This window comes from Girardinichthys multiradiatus, chromosome 5 (genome assembly GCF_021462225.1).
Source record: "Girardinichthys multiradiatus isolate DD_20200921_A chromosome 5, DD_fGirMul_XY1, whole genome shotgun sequence".
NCBI lineage: Eukaryota > Metazoa > Chordata > Actinopteri > Cyprinodontiformes > Goodeidae > Girardinichthys > Girardinichthys multiradiatus.
Window position 1 is genome coordinate 36,216,431 of NC_061798.1, and position 21,081 is coordinate 36,237,511.

A 21,081-nucleotide genomic window follows, 5' to 3' on the forward strand; every position below is an offset into this window, starting at 1 on the left:
AGACTGAGGTTATGGTTTTTGGAGGTACTGCGGGTCACTCCCCTATAAATCTAGGTTCCTTGACTTGAGTTGAAATGGATCCCGATCTCAAATTAGACAACCACATCAGGTCAGTTGTTAAAAGGAGTTTTTTATCATTTGAGGCAGATAGCCAAAATAAAATACTTTATTCCAAAAAGACATTTTGAGACAGTGATCCATGCCTTTATTACCACTCTGTTGGATTACTGTAATGCACTTTATCTGGGGGTTAGTGGATCCTCCATTGCCCAACTGCAAAGGGTCCAACATGCTGCAGCGAGGCTTTTAACTGGCACACGTAAATATGAGCACATTTCTCCCATCTTATCTTCATTTCACCAGCTGCCTGAACCTTTTAGGATCCATTTTAAAACACTTTTATTTGTTTTTAAATCTCTGAATGGCCTTGCCCCACTTTACCTGGTTGATCTGCTGCATCCCTATAATCCCTCCCGCTCCCTTAGATCAGCTGATCAACTGCTCCTGAGGGTCCCTAAGACCAGACTTAAACTAAAGGGAGATCGATCTTTTGCTGCAGCAGCTCCTAATCTTTGGAACGAGCTGCCCCATCCAACTCAGACAGTCCCCTTCACTGTCTGTTTTTAAAACGCGTCTTAAAACCTACTTGTTTTCTTTGGCTTTTGACACTGTGTAAGGTGTTGTGTTTTGTTTGAATTAGTTGTGTTTTTTGTTTGTATTATGAGCTATGTTGACTCTAGTTTCTGTACAGCACTTTGGTCTGCTGTGGTGCAAAAGTGCTTAATAAATAAAGTTGGATTGGATTGGATCATGGTGTGGGGGTGATTCTTTTCACAGGGACAGGACAGGAAAGCTTGGAAACTAAAGCCATTTTCTTTAGATTTAGAAAAATGTTGAAAGACATGTGTATCTTTTTCCTTTCATTTCACAATTATGCCCCTCCTTAGTCACATAAAACACTAATAAAATATCTGAAGTCTGTGGTTGTGATATGACAATGTGAAAAAGTTTAAGGGGTATATGTAATTTACAAAGCATGGCATGCATGCACACCAAAATGGCTTGGGAGCCCAACGGCTTGTTTACAGTATGTAAACATGCCTTTAAATGTTTTTTTAAAATCCGTGGTAAACGTAGATAAAAATCAAAAAATTGGATATTAGCGAAAACTTTTTTTTTTTTCTGGGGGGATTTTTAAAAATAAAAACATCCACCTTCTGCTTCAGATCTGTACAAAAACGTTGCTCGATTGTACTTATACCACACAAAATAACAGTGGATTATTCCCTGCAATGTCTTTGACTGTCATCTGTAACAAAATTCCTCTCCCTCAGGAGCCTTGGCAAAAATGTAAAAATCAACGTAAACATAGTTTTTCGGGGGGGGGGGTTTTAACATCTGACATGTCAACTCACACCAGCCGAAATAAATTGGCAGGTTTCAGAAAGCTGGGCCAGGAGATTGTAAACTATGCCAATATACAAATCAAAATTTACAACTTTCAACCTTTTCGACGCCGCACTCTGAGAATCTTGCATCTCGCTGTCCGGATGCAATAAAGCAAAACACTAAACAATCAAAGCAAAAAAGGGGCTCAGCGCAACCTTTCAGTCATCACTGCCTTACAACGCTGCAATTCGGATGCTTCGCCTCGCATACATTCAGTATAAAAACAACAGTGTTACCAGAGTTTGGGGGAGGAAATATCACTCTCTCCGTACAGGATTACCCTCACTGACAGCCCTCCCTGGGGAATGTCTGTGATTGATTGTGAAGGAAAAGGGCCTCAGTGATGATAAAAGCTCTTAAAATATAGAACTAAAATCTGAGAAAGGTTGCAGAGGAATGAAGAGGTGTGTAGGGGGAGTTTCACATTCTTTACTCTGCTACCTTTCTCCCCGTCTTTCTGTCCATCTCCACCAGATGAACAAGAAAGAACATTCTGAGCTGTGGAGAGAGACAAAAATATAGACAAGCAAAGGAAGGAAAGTACAAGAAACTGAACGAACCACGTGAGAAGGATCAGATTCCTAACCACATGGCAGCTGGGAGGGGTGTGACAACTGTCATCAAGACCACAGTGGCCAATGTTCTCGACTCGTTACCCCAGAGGAATGAGTCCGTCCAATCTACGTGTCCGATCACTCACTCAAAACAAAGAGCTGCCGTCTCCTCCTGCCCCCGGCATGGTCCCGCTTGACACTTCGCCGTTATTGGCAGCTGTTGCAACGGCTTCTAAGGAGGCGGGATCGAAGCCCTGCTCCACCCCCAGCGCGTCAGCTTCCATTTTCACGCTGTCAGCCAGGAAGGCCGAGTAGGCATCGCTATCGGCCATCAGCAGTTTGAGCTTGGGGATCCAGCTCTTTCGTACAACGCGTCGGGCGTTGGTGCACATGTCCGCTGCAATGGCGTTCATCTCGCTCTCCTTGAAGCTCGGTGCAAAGTTCTGGCAGTAGACTGGAGGAAAGCAGGAAAAAGGCTTCACTTCCAGTGCAAATGTTGTGCTTCACATAATAGCAGCTCCAAAACATCACTAAAAGATTATTTTGTCATGACTCACATTTAACAGCATGCAGCACTCGGTTGTCCAAAGGTTTCCGGCTGGGGTCATTGGTCGATGAGCGGATGCCGGTTCCACAGCTGTTAGCCAGTGTGCTCCTAAGCAGATTAGAAGAGCACAATACAGAAAATTCACGAACGTCTGAAACAAGTTGAAACAGATTGCTTACTAAGAAGATCCAAGTAACCCCTAACCCAGTTCGTTCGTTCCTTCTCTCTTTCTTTCTCTTTAGAACCTCCGCCCCCAGTCTCAAGTGTTTTTCAGCCTCTGCCAGGTTTTATTCCAAGATAACCCCGTATTTAACCCCATCCCATCAACTACAATGTATTTGCCCATGAAAAGCATCCCCCACAGCATGGTGCTGCCACTACTCTGTTTCGCTGTGGGGATGGTATTTTTAGCATGATAATCATTATTAGTTTTCCACCACACAGCGCTTTGCATATAGACCATAATGTTCTGTTTTTGTCACCTAACATGGCTTGTGACAAACTGAAACAGGACTTATGACTATCAATTTACGCAGACCGTAATATCTTGGTAGGTTTGCAGGGGTTGGATGGATTAAACAGTGCTCCATGTCATGTTCAAAGCTTGGGATATTGTTTTCTAACTTGAGGTGCTTTAAGCTTCTCAACAGATTTAACGCTGACCTGTCTGCTGTGGTCCTGGGTCTTCATGATGCTGTTTGTTCACTGATGATTACTAATAAACCTCTGAGACATTCACAGAACAGTTTTATTTATAGTGAGATTAAACTACACACAAGTTGACTATATTTACTATTAAAGTGACTTCTAAAAGCAGTTGTTTGCACTGGATTTTATTTAGCAATATCAAAATAGTGAGACTTAAAAATAAATCCATGCCACACTTTTCAGATTTTTATTTAGGAAAAGTAAATAAATAAAACCACTGACTTGTATCCTTTCACTTCAGAATTATGCACTACTTTCTGCCAATCCTAATAAAATACGCGGACGTTTGTGGCTGTAGCGTGACAAAAAATTCAGGCGTTAGGGATACTTATGCACAGCTCTGTAATGCTCCTAAAGCTGTGGATGTTTACAGAAACATTCTCATAGCTCTTCCCAGTCAAATTGCACCTTTCAATAAAGGGCAAAATGACGAGTAAATTTCCAAATACTTTGTTTTAACCTCAAAATAAATGTACCTTTTATCAGAAAAATAAATTAAAGAAAATACATCTTTCAAATCAGTTATCAAAACCTTTAATCTTTAAAGCTTTCCTCACTCTTTCTGCCATTTTGATGCTTCACTTGGTGCTTTTTATGCTACCCCTGACATGGTAAGCTTGATTTCATTTTTTCTTTTTTTCATCTAACAAAGTTGACAGCGATAAAGGCCTCGACAAGGCAGACAGGAATGACTGAAGGCACTGACCTGTCAAAGAACGCGGCCAGTAGCCGTCTGAGTAGTACTTTGTGGCGGGTGCCAGCACTGACGTGACAATTCATGAGCTGGGCGCGGGAGATGAAGACAAAGGTGCCGCTGACCAGCTCCAGCTTCTCTGCTGGGTCGCCTTCCTCGTACAGCTTTGGGTGGCAGCGGTTGCCGATCTGACTGATGAGCTCGGCGGGCAGCGATGCCAGGTCCGGCCGGGACCGTCCCCCTTTGCCTCCACGCCCGCCTCCAGAATCGGGCGCCAATTCTGGCAAAGCCTCCACCCGTTCTCCGACCACTGAAGACGGGGGAACATTTATTGTTGCCATCATTGGCATTTATCGCATAAGGGAATAGCCATGATTTGAAATGCAACTTAAATTCTGCAGGAGCGCAGATGTGAAAATATTTCTTCAAATGTTTCACCTTCAAAACAGTTCTATTTAACCTTTTTATTTCAAAATGGTTAAAATTGTGTAGAAAATATTTCAAATGGTACAAATAACTTTCATTGAACATTTCTTGCCAGCAGTAGTACAATAAAGGAAATATATATATTTCTCTTTTCCATTAGAATGGATTCTCTACCAATGAAAAGGAACTCTAAACCCAAAATATTTATTAAATTAAAATGAAATAAATTAAGACAGACTAACAGAATAAATAAATAAAAATAATTAAAAAAAACTATCAGACGAATAATAAATTATTACTTCTAAAACTTATAAAAAGAACAAAAAAATATGTCTCACCTTCAGTCTCCAATAACCTATCCCTTATTGAGTACAAATCATCCAACTACTGTATGCATTCTTTCTAGCTTTTCAAAAATGAGAATTTTCAATATTAAGTTAGAAAATGCATTCAGATCATCCAGAAACATCTGATATTAACTATTAGCAATCCCTAAAATTAAAGCAAGGATCTATCTAGTTTATTTGTTTTGAACACTTTGTTGCAGCTAACTACCTCCACTCCCGACACGTTTGCATAAACAAACATTAGACTGACACTTAGAAACACGCTCCAACAAAGAGTTGCGGAGATCGGAGCAGAAAACTTTATATTAGAGAGGCACTGACTAGGACTTTAAAGGAGATCTCCATTTTTCTGTATAGCTCTGATCTACTGATGAAAAGATGAGTCCAATATCTCTTTCAGAACTATAATACAAGAACAGCATGCCAAAGGTTTTTGTCTCTTCCTTCAAGAGAAGTCAATAATTGCCTATATTTGAAGCAGAGGTGGCATCAATTATTTCAAAACAAAGTCAGAATGATTTCTGCTAGCATCATACAAACAGCAGCGGTTACCGATCTGGCTGATGAGTTCGGCGGGCAGTGGTGACATGTCCGGTCCCAACCACCACTCATTTGCCTCCACGCCCGCCTCTAGAATCGGGGGCCAAGTCCAGATCCCTAACTAAGATTTTCAGAGAACTATATTATTAGCATATTTTCATGACAGAGAGCTTAAAAGCTCAAAACAGAGCAAATTTGTTTCATGTTTAGCCTTCTAAAACGCTCTTTTACAGCCTGAATGACCTGCATTGAATATACATTTGTGTTTGAATAGCTTTTGGCATCTTTGTACTTCCTCTGACTTCATAAACATCTTATTGATACTAAGGGTGTATTCACACCAGGAACGGTCTTTGTCTGCGTGCCCTGCCCCACAACATGCCGGTAGCAGCGTTGCTAAGCAACATACAGCTGATCAGGTATGATTTCAGCACAACGTAGACCTTTGCTACCGGCTACGGTGGCTTGTTAACTCCAAAGAGACGTTTTTTGTAGGTGGGTCATATCGGGGCCGGTTCGCATTCATACCATAAGCAAACTGCACCAGAGTCCGTTTGGAAGCAAACCAAGACCCCCTCAAAAAGTGGCTCTCGGTCCGGTTGTTTGGTCCGGATCAGGGTTCGCTTGAGTGTATTCACACCTGCACAAAAGGTCTGGACCAAGGGGGGAAGTGAACTCTGGTCGGTTTAATGTGGCCCAAAGTGTTAAACTGCCAACTTTTCTTCTGCTTCCTTCTGTAACAGGTTCCGCACAGAAGAGTGTTGTAGCTACTATGGACTACTTGAGCACAGATTTAGTACATTCACTGATTCAAAAAAAGTCTGTTGCTGCTCAGGGATGATCAAGCCTTAACTCGTGTCATTACAATTCTCCGTGCCTCTCTCCTTTATATTCACACAGAAACATTCCCACACTGATGAATCTATCTGCCGTCTCACCTGCTGCTCCAGCATTAAGCATGCTGTACATGGTGTACATGTTGCAGATCTGTCTGTACTGCTCTTCAGCGCTCTCATCGGCAATCTCGTCCTCCTCCTCGTCATCGTGGTAACTGATCGGCGAGTCGCTTGTGTACATGCTCAGCGTGCCTGGGCTCGTGCCTTCGGGGGTCCCGCCGTTGTTGTTGTTACTGTTGTGGTTACTGTTGAGTCCAGCTCCTCCCACTAAAGAGGCACCGCCCACCATCGCTGCACTAGCCGCCGGTCCACGTCCAGAGACATCCTGTGTTGCAGTGTTACAAGAGGAGGAAGAAGAGGAGGAGGAAGAGTAGCGTGCAGCCTTCCTCATTCCACCTCCCCCGCCTCCTCCAGACCCTCCTCCCCCGTCCCGGTTTGCCCCCTCCCACAGCCGCTTGGCCACAGGGGTGCAGACCACAGAGTAGGGTGAGCCCTCCTGCCGAGGAGGAAGGAGATGGAGCTGGTTAATTGTCATCACACTCCGATGCTTTAACAGCTCATCAAAAGCTGACAACTGCCAAGGAAACAGAACAAACAGTAACAGCACGCCGAAATTTGTTGTGTGGGGTATCAGGTAGTGAATGAAAGAGATTTAACGATTGATGTTATTAAGGTTTATTGTAGGATCTTCAAATAAAACAGGGCTTTAAATCTTCAACTGCACTCTTTAAGCTTTTTTCTAAATTATCTGTTTATACCAAAAAAATACTTCATAACCTGCTATTTAAGGTCTTTAATCTTTTTTTTCCTATATGATTTTCCATCTCAGTGAAAGCTGTTGCTTCCTCAGAACATTAACATTTAAACATTTCATTAGGAAGAGCTGAATGAAAAATAAAACAAAAATGAGAAGTGTGTTTTAAAAGTCTTATTATAGGAAACCTTTTGTAAATAAGTCACAGAAACAAGATTTCACCTTTCAAAGGCAAAATTTTATGCTGCAACATTAGATTGATGCAAAGTGTTTAGCATTATGTGTAGAGAATGCAACACGTTGCATGTTTTATGGTCTTCAGTCAGAGCGTACCTGCTGCTGAGGGGCATGCTGAGGTGTAGTGGCCGTCTGTTCCGTTTTTACCTTGGATACCAGGGGAAGCGGCGTCAGACAGCTAGCCGGCCTACCGACAGGAGCCGCAACAACGCCCAGTCCCACCCCTCCGACTGTCTGAGTGACTGGACTCTGGGGCTCAGAGGATGGGGTCTCCTCAGTGTGGAGACCCTGGGAGTCACAGCTTGGAGATGAAACCTGTGGGGGTTTAGAAGAGATGAATCGACAATTTTTGGAGAGATGGACAGAGAGCTGTAGGATGGATGGATGGATGGATGGACGGACGGATGGATGGATGGATAATTTCAATATATTTTTCCACACTTATCCAAACCTAGTCCAGACTTTTCGCAGACTTTTCTAGACTGTAAACATTTTTCAGACTGTACATCATTTTAAGATTAAATAGTCATATTAATTAATATTATAGTTCTTTAAGATAGAAATTGAACAGGAGGGGTCTCAGGATGGAACCTTGGGGAACCCTGCATGTGATTTTTGTCAGTTCTAATGTAAAGCTACCTATTGACACAAAGAAGTCCCTGTCCTTCAAGTAGGGCTCAAACCAGCCAAGTGCTGTACCAGAAAGACCAACCCAGTTCTGTAGTTTTGCATTATGCATTGAAGCATGATGCAAAGTTTGTCCCAGGAAGTTAGGAGACATGCTCTGATGAGAATAGGTTTTCCTTACCGATATGCAGATTTAGGCAGTGAGGTATTTTGAACCTAATTAGATCACTACTGCTGCAGTCGGTACATGTAGCAACACAATCATAATTGAAATATTTCTGAGTCCCAAGAGCATGCCAGCAAACACATATACCTGCATTATGTATTAATGTCGCAGTGGCATGAGGGTTGGTGACACAGAGTTTTCTTTGAGCGTGCTGAATAATACCCATTTACATAACTTTCTCATACATGACTCTTAGATCATTCCTTTACTCTGAGGTTACCTTGAGGAAAAACTCTGTGCCTTTCTCCATTATCTGTTGGATCTGGAGGAAGCCGGCGGTATACATGAGCAGAAACTGGTCTCCAACATTCATGCTGAGGCGTCCTGTGTAGCAGAAGGCCAGGATCTGCTGGAAGCTCTGCGGCTGCACAGCCGGAGGTAGCTCCACCACAGAGCTCTTCCCCCCGGCATTGAACAGATCCCGGAAGTAGGAGCTGCTGGCTGCCAAAACTGCACGATGAGCCTGAGGGGTAAACAGCCAGAGAGGGGAAGTCATCAAGGTTTAAACAACACAGGGATTCACCCTGAATATATAAACACCGGGACAAAAAAAATGTTGGATCCATCGCCATCTTCGATTATGACACATTGTATATAGGACTAATGGTGAGTATGTCATCTAACAATATGCACCTGCGCATCAATTAAGGCAATATCATTTCATGTTTAAAATGTATGTTTTTAAAACATACAATGCCTTGTAAAGCTATTAGCACCTCACTGAACTTTTTCACATTTTGCCACATTTAACACATTACATGGTGATTTTTTTTTTTTTTGTGATACACCAACGCAAGTGGTGGACAGGCAGGGTCAGGGTTAGGTTATGAAACAACACCCCATGCTTTGAACATCTCACAGAGAACATCTCTGGACGTGGAAAGCACTGCCAACCTACCAAAACATTACCATCAACCTAAGGACAAGCTAGGCAAGAAGAGCATTGATCATTGATAAATATTAGTTGTGCTTGCCAGAAATCTGGTAATTTTGCATGAGTGGAGTGTTGAAAGAAAGCTACTGTATATGAATACCCTGAAAGCACAATCACTACCTAAAACATGGTGGTGGTGGAATGCTTTTTCTCAGTAAAAACAGGGAATCTGGTCAGAATTGATAAGATGGGTTAAGCTAAATAGAGAATTTTGCTCATATTCACAGTGGTTTTTCTCATAAAACAAAGAAAGGTAATGAAGATGCAGGGATGAAAATGCCGACGATATATGGATGGAGAGAAACCTGCATATTTGATCTTCACAGCAATTATTAACGTTTTCATTTGATTTGGATTTATGGATCTTTTCACTTAAAATCCCATTAAAATATACAGAAAGGTTTGTGGCTATCATGGGACAAAAATGTGGAAAACTTTGAGAAGTATCAAGCTTTTTGAATGCTGAGCCAAATCTAATTGCAGATTTTTACCCTTTTGCCAGGCTATAAACACCACATATCAAATCCATATCATAGAATCCTGCATACTATTGTATTAGAATCTGACCTTAAAGGCGTGCCCCTTGACGACCACGGAGACATCACAATAGAGGCCCTGCAGCCGCTGTTCGTTCAGACACTCCAGGACGTTGTTGCCAAAGTTAGGGATCGCCATCTGCAGCGTCTGAGCCATAACGCTCTGCACCGGACCACAGGATCTGCAAATGTTACCACAGGAATAACAGCGTAAGGGACACATACAAACAAAAAGAGAAATATTTATGAGTAAATGGGAGGAGTAGGAAGTTAAAGGCATGTTGGGGATAGATTACTGAGGGGAGAGTTAGGAGTGGCTAAATGAGGAAGCATTCACAATATTGAGAAGATAAGGTGGCAAAAAAGACAAGGCAGTAAAACAAATTTTCAGGCATGAAAAGTACAGCAAAATAGGTCGCAAAGATGTGAAAAAGAAAGTGTGAAACAAAAAGAAGAGAGGAGGCAACTTCAGATAGAGGGTTGGTTAAGTGCGTCAAGATTAATGAATTAAAAATTTGGTAAACAGCTTTGATTCAAGTCTAACTTCTAAATAAAAGACAATTTGGGGCCAGCTGAGCCAGTTATATAAGCTTTTATCTTTATCCTAGCCCTGCGTCGTTACATGTAATTTACTTTATAAACTGTTTGGTGGTTTCTGCCCTGCTTTGACATTTATTTTGTCACTTCTTCTAAGTGAAGAACCAAAACTGCTTACATAACCTGTCTATTTCACTTCGCCACTAAACAAAGGGGTCTGCGATCAAAAAGGAGGAAACTGGAGATCTCACAACAAACAATCCCATCTAGCATTGAGATGGACTGTATTTTCTCCTTTTAAAAAGCACATACATACTGTAGCTCTCACGGCAACAGAAGTAAACAGCTGAGAACATAAAGGTGAGTCACAACGCCACCGAACAAATACATTATATGCAAGATTGTGGCCTCTGAGCAATGGATGCCGGCCACAGACACCGGCGATTATTTGGAACATAGCTTGTAGTGAGCCGACAATGATACATTCTGTCCGACCCTGCTACAAGCACAAACATCCCACTAATCTGTAACAATATTAATCTGATTAGCCTTTCTCCTCCACTGGGAGCAAAACTCACAAATAAAACCTAGCACCCTATACAGCAGGCTCCACGGTTGTATTCAGTTCTTCTTGTATTTGTGGCAAGTGGTCACGAAAAGGCATGTTAACTGAAATTCAGTTTTTAGAACCTAAAGAGAACCTTTAGGTTGTAAAAATCACATGTCTCCATTTCTCTTCTTTTTGGCTCCTTCCATGTTGCTGCAGGGTTTGTTTCAGTTTGCAAGGGAGATGGATGGGCTTCGATGATATATGAAGGATAGTAGAAGGCTTGTTGGCTCGGAGACAGAGGCAGGGGGACAGAAACCCTAGCCTAGCGTCTCAAATATACATGCAGCATGTACACCTGCAAGACAGAGTGTTGTGTTCTTGATTTTGACCATAGCAACATTTCTGAACCCAGCTGGATGTGGTAGCGGTGCGGGTAGCTAGCATTTTTCAGTCCTGATCACAAAACTTACAGGTCCTTCTCAAAATATTAGCATATTGTGATAAGGTTCATTATTTTCCATAATATCATGATGAAAATTTAACATTCATATATTTTAGATTCATTGCACATTAACTGAAATATTTCAGGTCTTTTATTGTCTTATTACGGATAATTTTGGCATACAGCTCATGAAAACCCAAAATTCCTATCTCACAAAATTAGCATATTTCATCCGACCAATAAAAGAAAAGTGTTTTTAATACAAAGACGTCGACCTTCAAATAATCATGTACAGTTATGCACTCAATACTTGGTCGGGAATCCTTTTGCAGAAATGACTGCTTCAATGCGGTGTGGCATGGAGGCACTGCTGAGGTCTTATGGAGGCCCAGGATGCTTCAATAGCGGTCTTTAGCTCATTCAGAATGTTGGGTCTTGAGTCTCTCAACGTTCTCTTCACTATATCCCACAGATTCTCTATGGGGTTCAGGTCAGGAGAGTTGGCAGGCCAATTGAGCACAGTGATACCATGGTCAGTAAACCATTTACCAGTGGTTTTGGCACTGTGAGCAGGTGCCAGGTCGTGCTGAAAAATGAAATCTTCATCTCCATAAAGCTTTTCAGCAGATGGAAGCATGAAGTGCTCCAAAATCTCTTGATAGCTAGCTGCATTGACCCTGCCCTTGATAAAACACAGTGGACCAACACCAGCAGCTGACACGGCACCCCAGACCATCACTGACTGTGGGTACTTGACACTGGACTTCTGGCATTTTGGCATTTCCTTCTCCCCAGTCTTCCTCCAGACTCTGGCACCTTGATTTCCGAATGACATGCAGAATTTGCTTTCATCCGAAAAAAGTACTTTGGACCACTGAGCAACAGTCCAGTACTGCTTCTCTGTAGCTCAGGTCAGGCGCTTCTGCCGCTGTTTCTGGTTCAAAAGTGGCTTGACCTGGGGAATGCGGCACCTGTAGCCCATTTCCTGCACACGCCTGTGCACGGTGGCTCTGGATGTTTCTACTCCAGACTCAGTCCACTGCTTCCGCAGGTCCCCCAAGGTCTGGAATCGGCCCTTCTCCACAATCTTCCTCAGGGTCCGGTCACCTCTTCTCGTTGTGCAGCGTTTTCTGCCACACTTTTTCCTTCCCGCTAACTTCCCACTGAGGTGCCTTGATACAGCACTCTGGGAACAGCCTATTCGTTCAGAAATTTCTTTCTGTGTCTTACCCTCTTGCTTGAAGGTGTCAATAGTGGCCTTCTGGACAGCAGTCAGGTCGGCAGTCTTACCCATGATTGGGGTTTTGAGTGATGAACCAGGTTGGGAGTTTTAAAGGCCTCAGGGATCTTTTGCAGGTGTTTGGAGTTAACTCGTTGATTCAGATGATTAGGTTCATAGCTCGTTTAGAGACCCTTTTAATGATATGCTAATTTTGTGAGATAGGAATTTTGGGTTTTCATGAGCTGTATGCCAAAATCATCCGTATTAAGACAATAAAAGACCTGAAATATTTCAGTTAGTGTGCAATGAATCTAAAATATATGAATGTTAAATTTTCATCATGACATTATGGAAAATAATGAACTTTATCACGATATGCTAATATTTTGAGAAGGACCTGTATATCCTGATGCATATCCAAGTTAAAAGCTGAAGAAGAGAAGGAAGTAGTGGAGACTGCCATCACAGATTAGCCAGTTTAACAGTTGGTTACCATGGAGACTAAACCCAGACTGGTGGACAGACATTCCTGACCAGTCTTGGTCCCCTAACTGCTTATGTGTCAAGAGATATTTAATCTCCTACACCTGAACCAATCAATCAATCAATAGATCAAACTTTATTTACTCAGCCCTTTTTATACAGCCGAGAATAACATAAAATGCTTTACAGAGGTTAAAATAGATGGAAGAAATAAAACCACTAGAGACAAACACATGAAAAAATTATCAAACCAGCAAACAGACAAGCAAAAAATTATAATACTAATAGAAGAACGAAGCAAAATTAACAGACAGAGAAATCAATCAATTATGCAAGATAAAGAACTGTGGAAGATACAGTATCTCTGCATGGATAACGCTTGGACAACTGAATCGCCTTCTTACAGATTTGTCGTGGTTTTGCTTTTTCGTCATGCTGAAATGTTTCAGATGACTAAACAAATCTGACTATCAGACAAAGGTCAACTGAGTAAATCTGAATGGTAGCCGAATGATGAATTAATTTATTACGGAAAAAAGGCTGTCCAAATCAACCCAACCCTTTGTAAAAAATATTATTTCCTCCTTTGTTAAATCACTAACTGTGATTCACCACATTTTTTGGTTTTAGTTCCACAAGCTATACCCAGCCCTGATTATTGTCCGACCTGCAGATTCAAGAAACCACTTAAATGCAACCCATCTGACATGAAGCCTAGTATTTGTTGCTCTACGTTACACATCAAACCATAGAATAATTTGTCACTTGTCACAGAATTACACTTTTTAAAAAATCTCATTAATTTGTTAAATAGTCAATGTGAACCATCCTGTAATGGGGTGGAATGATTCTACAACTATTTAAAGAAAAGGGAATTGGGTGCTCCGGTTTGGATTTATAGTGGATCAAAAAAGAACGCTGCAATAGCTGTGTTATGTTTAAAAAAAATACTGTAAACATAACTCAATCGATCTTCCTCCAGAAGACGTTTGGATACTCCATGTGAGTAGCTAAAATTCCTGCCAAGCTTAAAAGTGTCAATTTGGGAGCAAAGCGTTCTCTCTTGTTTGGCATGGATAAAGTTGGCAAACATACGGGTTTCTACAACGGCCCGGATCTTAACCCCGTTGAGATTTTATGTACTATGCTAAAAAAGAAGCTCCACGAATCCAAACAATTTAAATGAACTCTACCAATTTTGATAAGTGGTCAGGTTTAAAGCCTGAATTATCCAAAGATCGTGCTCATAGTCACAAAAGGTGTGGACATTCAACCAAACATCAGTGGGGGTATAACTCTGACTCTGTATAGAATAAAAATAAATCACTAACAGTAACTCTCATCCAACTGTAATTTTAAAAAATCAATAAAGTTGTTGTGTAATCACCCCACGTAATAAAACGTTATATTTTAAAGTCAAGAATTATTATGAGTCTGACAGAGGTGAGTGCGTAGAAACATTTCACAGGCACTGTATGTATACCTACTTAACAACAGTTATTTAAAATAATTAAAGTAATACACTTCAGATTTAATTTTTGGTATATTGCATGCTCAATGGTATATCTGTTTTATATAAATATGTTAATGAACAAACTGAAATACCTAAAGTATGCTACACCACATCTCAACCTGGCTCAACAAACTGGCAGTATACATCTACTGCACTGACATCCAGGTCTGACTGGATTTTGATACAGGATCACAGGAAAGCCAAAAGTAATGGCTCTTTCAGCAGCTACTGCTAAAATGTCACTTCTAAACGCAAAACAAGTTGGCAAAAATGTGGCGCAAAAAACACAAGACAGCAAATGCAGAAAATTTTCAAGATGCCCTGAAAACAAGAAAAAAATTAAATAAAAAATCTAAATAACACTGTATTCTGGACCGTGCAATTTTGTTTTCAGAAATGACAAACGCATAGAAATTTACTTGCATCAACTTTCCTGAAGGCGTTATGAAAACAGCTGAAGCTTAGAAGACATTTTAGAAGACAAGTTAGGCGTTGGAAGAAAACATAAACTTGTCAAAGCACAAAGGGATGCATAGAGCTATCATTTCGCAATAACACAGAGAGTAGAACGAGGCGGAGATTCAGATTCCTACACAGCCAAAATCCGCACGCCAGTATGCACCGCTCCAGTAAATGAAACTTTCGTTATCTAGTGGCTCACATTAAGCCTGAATAAATCTGAAAAATCCACGACAATGTCTCTGGTTGCAAATTCTTCCTCTCATCCAAACACAGAGGATCTCCTCTGACACTATATTAAGGCACATTTTCCCATATAAATACATAAAAGAATCACATAGAAAACCTCCTGGCTAGAATCGGGAAGGGTTTTCAATCCTTTAAAAGCTAACTCCTTCTAAACTCCTCCTTGGACACTAACACAAAACCAAGGCGGTTGTAATGGGAAGCTACCAGGTGTAAATGTGAGGCAGGATGCTGTAGCTTGCACACTCAGCAAACCTTCCCCAGATGAACAATAAACTCTGAAAAAAGATTAGACGAGAGTGGACCAACCAGCCATTATCTGCTGCTTTACGCCTACATAAGCACAGCACACAGAGTAGATGGTCATTAGCACATTAACAAATTAATTATCAGAAAATAATTTCTTTTAATCAATGAAATCATGAGGCACGGAACTCTGCAAGACATTAATTGTTTCGTCTTATAACCAGAAAGCAATTCCTTCATGTTTTCTTTTAATTTTAATATAATGCAAGATATTACATTATTGTGCTGAACTAATGGGGCACTCATGCATTGCACAAGAACAACTAAGATTACAGACTGTTCATCAAATTAGGAACAGTGAACTTACCGAGATGAGCATAATTAATAGTATCGTTTTCACCCCATTTATTTATCTAAAATAAGCTCAAAGCGACAAGGAGGTAGTAATTTTTTTGTGATCTGGTGTAATGCTTTGAAAATTTTAATTAATCTAAGGAATCTAATTACGCATTGTCAAAATAACTCCTCAATCCAAGTAGCTGAAAGTAATATTTTCTCTCAGTTCTGTTCTTATTAATTATATATATATTTGCTACATTCACCCTAGTGAGTAATTAATGTCTCACATATAGCATATCCTGTATATGAACCAACTGAACAGAAAGAATGAGAAACTAAAGAGTGTGTTTGTCTCCTGAACTTGTAAGGAAAGGAATTAGTTACTGGAAATCTTTGACGCCCTGACGGCTCTATGACATCTGCATTTCCCACGGCTTTCAGCAGACAGCTGAGCTGAAAAATGTCCTAGAGGAGCATCTCAGGGACCTACAGTAGATCTTTTCCAGTACCAGAACATTATTTACCCTGTTACAGATTTCCTCTTCTTTGCTATTTTGTCACACTTTCATATTTGAGATCATTAAACATATTTTAAATACGAGACAAAAATAACCTGTGAAATACTAATACAAAAAAAAAAAGTCATTGTCCCCTACACCTAATAACTGGGGAGTTGTTGCCCCATTGCGGCAAACAACTCCCTTCAAGACTTTACAATATCTGGTAAATCTTTAGGATTTTTTTGTTCGAGAGCAAAAATCATGCTAGCTGGCAAAGCTTCCAAGCCTTAAAGCAACAATGCGCCCCCAAACCATCACACTACAACCTTTATGTTTGACTGCTGGTATGATGTTCTTTTTCTGAAATGCTGCCAGTTTTACAGCCGACGTAACAGGACACACACCTTGCAAAAGGTTCCCCGTTTTTTTCTTCTCAGTCCATCGAATATTTTCCCAGAACTCGTAAAGATCATCAAGATGTTTTTGGCAAGCGTGAGACAGGCGTTTGTGATGCTTTTTGGTCAGCGATGGTTTTCACCTCCCATGGTGAAATGCGCGCTTGAAGTAACTTTTGCAGGCCAGCAACTGCTGCAAAGGATACCTTTTGTTCCTTGATCATAAAAGATAAGATGTTCCTTTTTTGATTCTCATGGGGAATATTCAGGTGTTACACCAGCTCAAATAGAAGTGAATTACAGATAAAGTAGTAAAATAGCATAAAGAAGACCTAGAACAGCTCTACAAGCATTCATAGGACAAAAATAGCTATATAATAGAGAGGATGCAACAATAAAGTAATAATTAAAACAAAAGGTATAAAACATACAACAAAGTTGTAGCTGCTGCAAAAGGCTGGCAACACCGCAGCCAGCAGCAGAATGAATCATACAACCATTTGAAAATTGCATTTTAAAATTACTCAGGTTATAAAATTTGTTTCATGATCTGAACCTTGTAAGTGAAACAAAAGCACTAAAACAAGAAATCTGTACGGGGGCAAATGTTTTCCACTGCACTGCTTGTGGAGTCATATAAAAAGTAGTTAACAGGCAGCAGTTAAGACAAAGCTAGTGCAATAAAAAATATTGTAAAAATCCTCTGAGTACTCAAAAAGTCCTTCAACAACACCAAACACCATAAAGTCAACAGTTTATAATGAATTCAAAATCCCAGTTTCATGGTATTTACACAAAGATGTAAAACACAATCTAACAGCCTTACTGTAAGACAGGTGCAGCTGTTATTCTTACTGCTGCTAAAACATTTATTTTTAAAGTAATAAGTTGATCTATCACTTTTATGTACTGTTATTTTTATTTTGATACACAGTATTGAGCACAATTACAGACTAAACACATGCTTAATATTACGCAATTTCCATTCTGCTTATTATAGAGTGATAAAAGTGTAACAAGTTAATATTACCTTGTTAAATAGTTGGGTTATTGGCCCTTGTAGCCAGCCAGCCTGCAGAAAGCTGCTGATCAGACATGCTGCTTGGAGCTTGCTAACCATAGTTTTAAAGGAGCATTACCTTTTTAGGAGAGCATGGTGTGGAAACTAAAGAGTGTCTGTATTTTTCACAACCAAATCTGCCTTTCTCGTATGCGAGGACAAGCTTTAGCAGCGTTTTTTCCACCAGCTGATCAAAGCATGCTGACCAAAAGTGTCAGGGTTTGTGTAGCGGAGGACCCCGGAATGCAGACGAGCAGGCAGCATGACGGTAAGTGAAATGATTTAATGAACAGAAACTTACTGAAGAAGACGGTGGCAAAAAACAAACATGGACAGGCTGGCAAGACAGGCTTGGCATGAGCGAAGGGCAGTACATGAATAGAGATAGTGATCCAAAATGTTTCCGCGAGGAATGAACAGAACAGATGTGTATATATAGAACAGGAACAAGGTGAAACAAGGAGACTGATTTGCTTAGTGCAGGTGAACCGAATAAAGTTAATTGAGAGACAGGAGAGAACACAACGTGACTGGAGCAAAACAGAAATTCAAGGATACAAACTAATAGAAACATAATTAGAAAAACATGAAACTAAAGCATAACCAGATCCAAAAACCTCACTTGACAAAACATGAACTAGAAGACAAAAACTAAAAGCATGACCAGGAAAATAATAAACAGAAGCATGATTCAAAATCTTAACTGTGAGAAACCTAAGAGGAAAAACCCGCAACCAAAAACCAAACAACCCCAAATCATAACAAAAAGTCCTCCGAAGTAAATTTTGTTGTAAAACAAAAAAAAAAACATAGAATGTTGACAATGCCTTTCATCTAAAACGTCCGCTTGGAAGGTGGACGGGGTTGATCATATTGGCATCTTTGTTTGTGCTAAAATTGGGGAGGATCTATGGAATACAAAAAATAATAATTTTCCATTTATTTGTCCTGAGCTAAATAAATACAAACACTACTATACCTTAAATAACCATAAATTATATATCCATAAACATTCAGGGCCTGGAGGCAAGTGATTTGCACAGCAAGAAAAAAAAATCTTTGCACAATCAGGCACCTTCTTATTGAAAGGAACCAGTAGGAATGATATGACTGAACAGTTGTACCTTAACTCCTTAAAACTTTGCATACGCCAGATGCCTAATAATAAAAATCAAACACATTTATGCCTCATATTAAGGATGCATTTTGTTCATTTTCAAGGATGCGTTTTGTTTTCATACCACATCCACACTGATTGACTGATTCCATTTCAACACACACAGAAGCACAGATGTCACCCTATGGATATCCTATACCCACAACCCTTTCTTCTAACAGGTCAGGGAGGTCACAACAACTTGCAAGAAACATAAAGGGGAGTTAATTCAAACCACTTGACCTTTGCCCTGCAGTTAACATGTGCCCCATTACATGCTCTGGCTTAATGCTAGACTGTGTGTGGCTGCTTCTCTGTCTGTGTGTGACTGTATGTGCTAAAAAAAGTGTTTTTTACAGTACTTTATGCAAACTAACCACATGCAGCTCCCATGTGCTGCGTGAGGTTATTAAAAGGGTATCTAGATCAATGCACTATTTCTATTGGTACTCAGTCATTACTCGACTTCTGATATCAGCATCAATCACTGCCAAATCAGTGGATTTACTACTTTTGAGAGGTTAAAGGTATCCTGTTAGCAAGTAGCAAGCTGGCTAAAGCTAAAGCTAACAGTGGTCAGAAGAAAGAGGCTGTCTCACACATAAAAGTAGCAAACATGCCGTTGATCACGTAAAATAAATTTCGCTTCCTTGTTTAAAGGCGTTTGTGGCTGCAAGTGCTCCATTAACCGACACTGGAGGACGGACTGGGGCAAGCAGCATGAAGTGGCTACAGTGTAGCCTCCCCCTGAGCACCCCCAGAGCTCAAACTTCAGAGACGACTTATCATTTATGCACATCAGTTATTCATCAATTAATCTTACATGAAAGTCTAGCAGAGTCTCGCCGGCAGACACCTCGAAGGCTGAGTCCCCCCACCAGCGGTAAGGGTGGGCAGTCGGGGCGGCCAGAAAACTGTCGGTGCCCCGCCGTGTGCCAGCCTCGATGCCCGGTAGGATTTAGGAGTGCTCGATTGGCCCGGGTCGGTGTGACACGGTTCAACGGGAGGAGGTGAGGGAAGCAGCGAAGAAAGGATTCAAATTTTAGCTTTTTTCCTCCTTTATTTGAAATGTCAGCCGCGGCTCCAACTTCATTCAAAGAATGCAGACAAATGTTTTCTTTTTTGCCGTCTGAAGACCCGGGGGACATTAGAAATCTTTCCCAAACCGTCGAGGGTCGGTGTTCTCCCCGCCTCTCTGTGCCAGCAACACCGTGCGAGGTCCTCCCCCTCCGGCCGTAGAGTGGTGCAGCTACCGGCCTGGTTCGGACTCGGAGACGAGCTAGTCCCGTCCAAGATGTCGCTTATGATGTCTCGCTTCAATTAAATTATTTATAATAAGCAATCTCGGCCAACCACAGAAGCGATACTGGGCAGGACTCCAGTTTCCAGTGTATTTTTTTGGGGGGGTTTTTCTCTCTTTTTTTCTTTTTTCTACCGGGGAGGAGTTTATAGCGGGTGATCTTGGCACTCCATCTTTAACCGACATCAACAGGTCATCCCAGGACACAAATGCGCTGCAACTGTGGGCGAGACAGAGGGATGGATCCGCGGCATGGCGAGAGAAGAGAACAGAGCAGAGAGGAGGGGAGGGGAGGGGAGAGGAATGTATAAGCGGGGCTGGCTGTTAAAAAAAAAAATCAAATCGTAGCCGGTTTAATCACTGCACACTGTGACTTGAGGCGATTGGCATCGGTTTGCAGCTTGAGGACCCAAAGAGACAGGGGTTGCTTCTGAGGAAGTTCAGGAATGCAGGAGAAAGATGAGCCGAGAAGTCATGAAGCCCCTCACCGGGGAGGGAAAGGAGACCAGTGATTTTACGACGGGTGGCTAAATGGGGACCAAAAAAAATAGTGGGGTGGCAAAAACCTTAAAAGAGTATCGGGAGTTTTATTTAGGGATGTACCCATCGGGTTAATTACAGCTGGGTAGAGGAGGGGGGCGACTTCTTAGTAAGGCTGGGTTTTTACTTCAAAATACAACCCCTATTCCAATTTAGTTGGGACATTGTGTAAAACGTAAATAGAAACACAATACAATGACTTGTAAGTCAGTTCAACCTAAGACAAAATATTTAATGTGTAAACTCATAAACTTTATTTGTTCTTGTTTTTTTGTTTTTTTTTTAATATTCGGACATTTTGAATTTGATGCTCGCAACACATTCCAAAAAAACTGGGACAGGGACAGCAAAGACTGAGAAAGTTGAGGGGTTGGATGTTCCACCTGTTGAGCAAGTTAACAGGTTAATTGGAAACATGTATATTTTGGAAACATGTATATATATATATATATATATATATATTTATATATTTATATACTCAATGGCCACTTTATTAGGTACACCTGTCCAAATGCTCGTTACAAGCAAGGCATGCAGAAGAGCATCTCTGAACGCACAACACGTCGAACCTTGAGGCGGATGGGCTACAGTAGCAGAAGACCACACCAGGTGCCACTC

At 41.0% G+C, this 21,081-nt stretch overlaps 1 protein-coding gene across 1 annotated transcript; it reads right to left on the reverse strand.

Moving 5' to 3' along the window:
- Nucleotides 1-573: 573 nt before the first annotated feature.
- On the reverse strand, nucleotides 574-20,811 carry nacc1b (nucleus accumbens associated 1, BEN and BTB (POZ) domain containing b). Its single transcript, XM_047364662.1, has 8 exons — nucleotides 19,447-20,811; nucleotides 9,507-9,657; nucleotides 8,226-8,468; nucleotides 7,249-7,467; nucleotides 6,204-6,657; nucleotides 3,965-4,262; nucleotides 2,561-2,658; nucleotides 574-2,457 (listed from the first exon to the last, which is right to left on the reverse strand). Exons 2-8 carry the CDS (start codon nucleotides 9,630-9,632, stop codon nucleotides 2,150-2,152), a joined length of 1,746 nt encoding a protein of 581 aa, XP_047220618.1. The 5' UTR covers nucleotides 9,633-9,657; nucleotides 19,447-20,811; the 3' UTR covers nucleotides 574-2,149.
- Nucleotides 20,812-21,081: the final 270 nt, after the last annotated feature.